The following is a 1,205-nucleotide window of genomic DNA, read 5'->3' as shown; positions in this document are numbered from 1 at the left end:
ACCTCCAGGAGAAAGTCGGAGGAGTCGTGCACCAGCATCACCAGCGTTCCCACCCTCACGTAGTTGGCGCAGTAGGAGAAACCGATGAGGAAGAGGGTTGCGATGTGATGGATGACCTGCTCCTTGAAATCCTGGAACGCACACAGACCACACAGTGTGAGGAAGACGTACAGTAGCGGGCAGCTCCGTCTGTGGTCTTATAAATCAGTTTTGGACTTTTTGGAAAAGGTAGATTTACACAGATGGTCTGTATGAAGCTCAAAGTTTTTTTTTTCCATGCAAACTTTAGCAACTTTCTCCATTTCAGGTCCTTAAAGCAGAAACATTTATTGTGCTTCATGCATGAAATCACAGCTCAGTAACGACTACTTCGGAGCACATTTGCTCCATTTGCCTGAAGATTTTAAATCCTGCAGTTTAAAAACGAGCGCTAATGCAAAGTCCACCAAGTCATGATGTAACGGCAGATAATCCGGCGCCTAATCCGCATTAAGAGCAACCGTGCATGAGAAAAACAACATTAGGATTACAACACAAAAAAGTGCTGGAAGTGATGACATGTTCAACATTTGAGTTTAAACAAGACTCACTTTTCTCTTGACGTCCACGGAAACGCAGAGGAGCAGCGACAGATAAAAACCCATCTCCAGGACGTAGTACCAGTAATGAGCCTCGGCGACGGGCTGAAGGACGGGAAGAGGAGAGCGACAGTGGGTCAAACATTTACATTTACAGAAGCAGTTCAATCTTCACGCTTATCTGAGAAAACACACGGCGGATGGACGCAGAGGAGCGACACTCAGACTTCATCGAATTCCACAAACTCCTGCAAACAACAAAACTATGCGTTGTTTGACTTTATTCGGCTGAAAGAGCAGAATTAAATGGGTTTTTTTGTGGTTTTATTAGTCAGGATAGTGAGAGAGTGAGACAGGAAAGTGGGAGAGGACCTGCAGCAAAGGGATTCGAACCCACGACCGCTGCATCGGGTAACTACAGCCCCTGTTTAAGGGTCGCCCGCTCAACTAGGTGAACTACAGGTGCACCCAGAATTAAACAGAGCTTCGCGTTAGTTCTATAGACTGTATAAAAGATGGACGTAGCAACCGGCCCTGAAAAATGAAGCCAACCCGGAAGTGTCAAAAACCTGCAGTATCACTACGTCCACTAGCTGCTGGCTCCACAAAGCCCTGGCTCCCATAGAC

At 46.6% G+C, this 1,205-nt stretch overlaps 1 protein-coding gene across 1 annotated transcript in view; it reads right to left on the bottom strand.

The window, feature by feature from the left end:
* The window catches only part of LOC103373680 (ceramide synthase 2-like), a 13,840-nt gene that overhangs the window by 5,675 nt on the left and 6,960 nt on the right, over positions 1-1,205 (bottom strand). Inside the window, exons 5-6 of the mRNA XM_008303636.1 lie at positions 591-683; positions 3-131 (exon numbers count right to left, since the gene is read on the bottom strand). Coding sequence (XP_008301858.1) covers positions 3-131; positions 591-683 — 222 coding nt within the window. The remainder of the gene's footprint in view (positions 1-2; positions 132-590; positions 684-1,205) is intronic.

This window comes from Stegastes partitus, unplaced genomic scaffold (assembly GCF_000690725.1).
Source record: "Stegastes partitus isolate 25-593 unplaced genomic scaffold, Stegastes_partitus-1.0.2 Scaffold2045, whole genome shotgun sequence".
NCBI lineage: Eukaryota > Metazoa > Chordata > Actinopteri > Pomacentridae > Stegastes > Stegastes partitus.
Note: the sequence above shows the minus strand (reverse complement) of the source record. Positions and strands in the feature narration are given on the sequence as shown.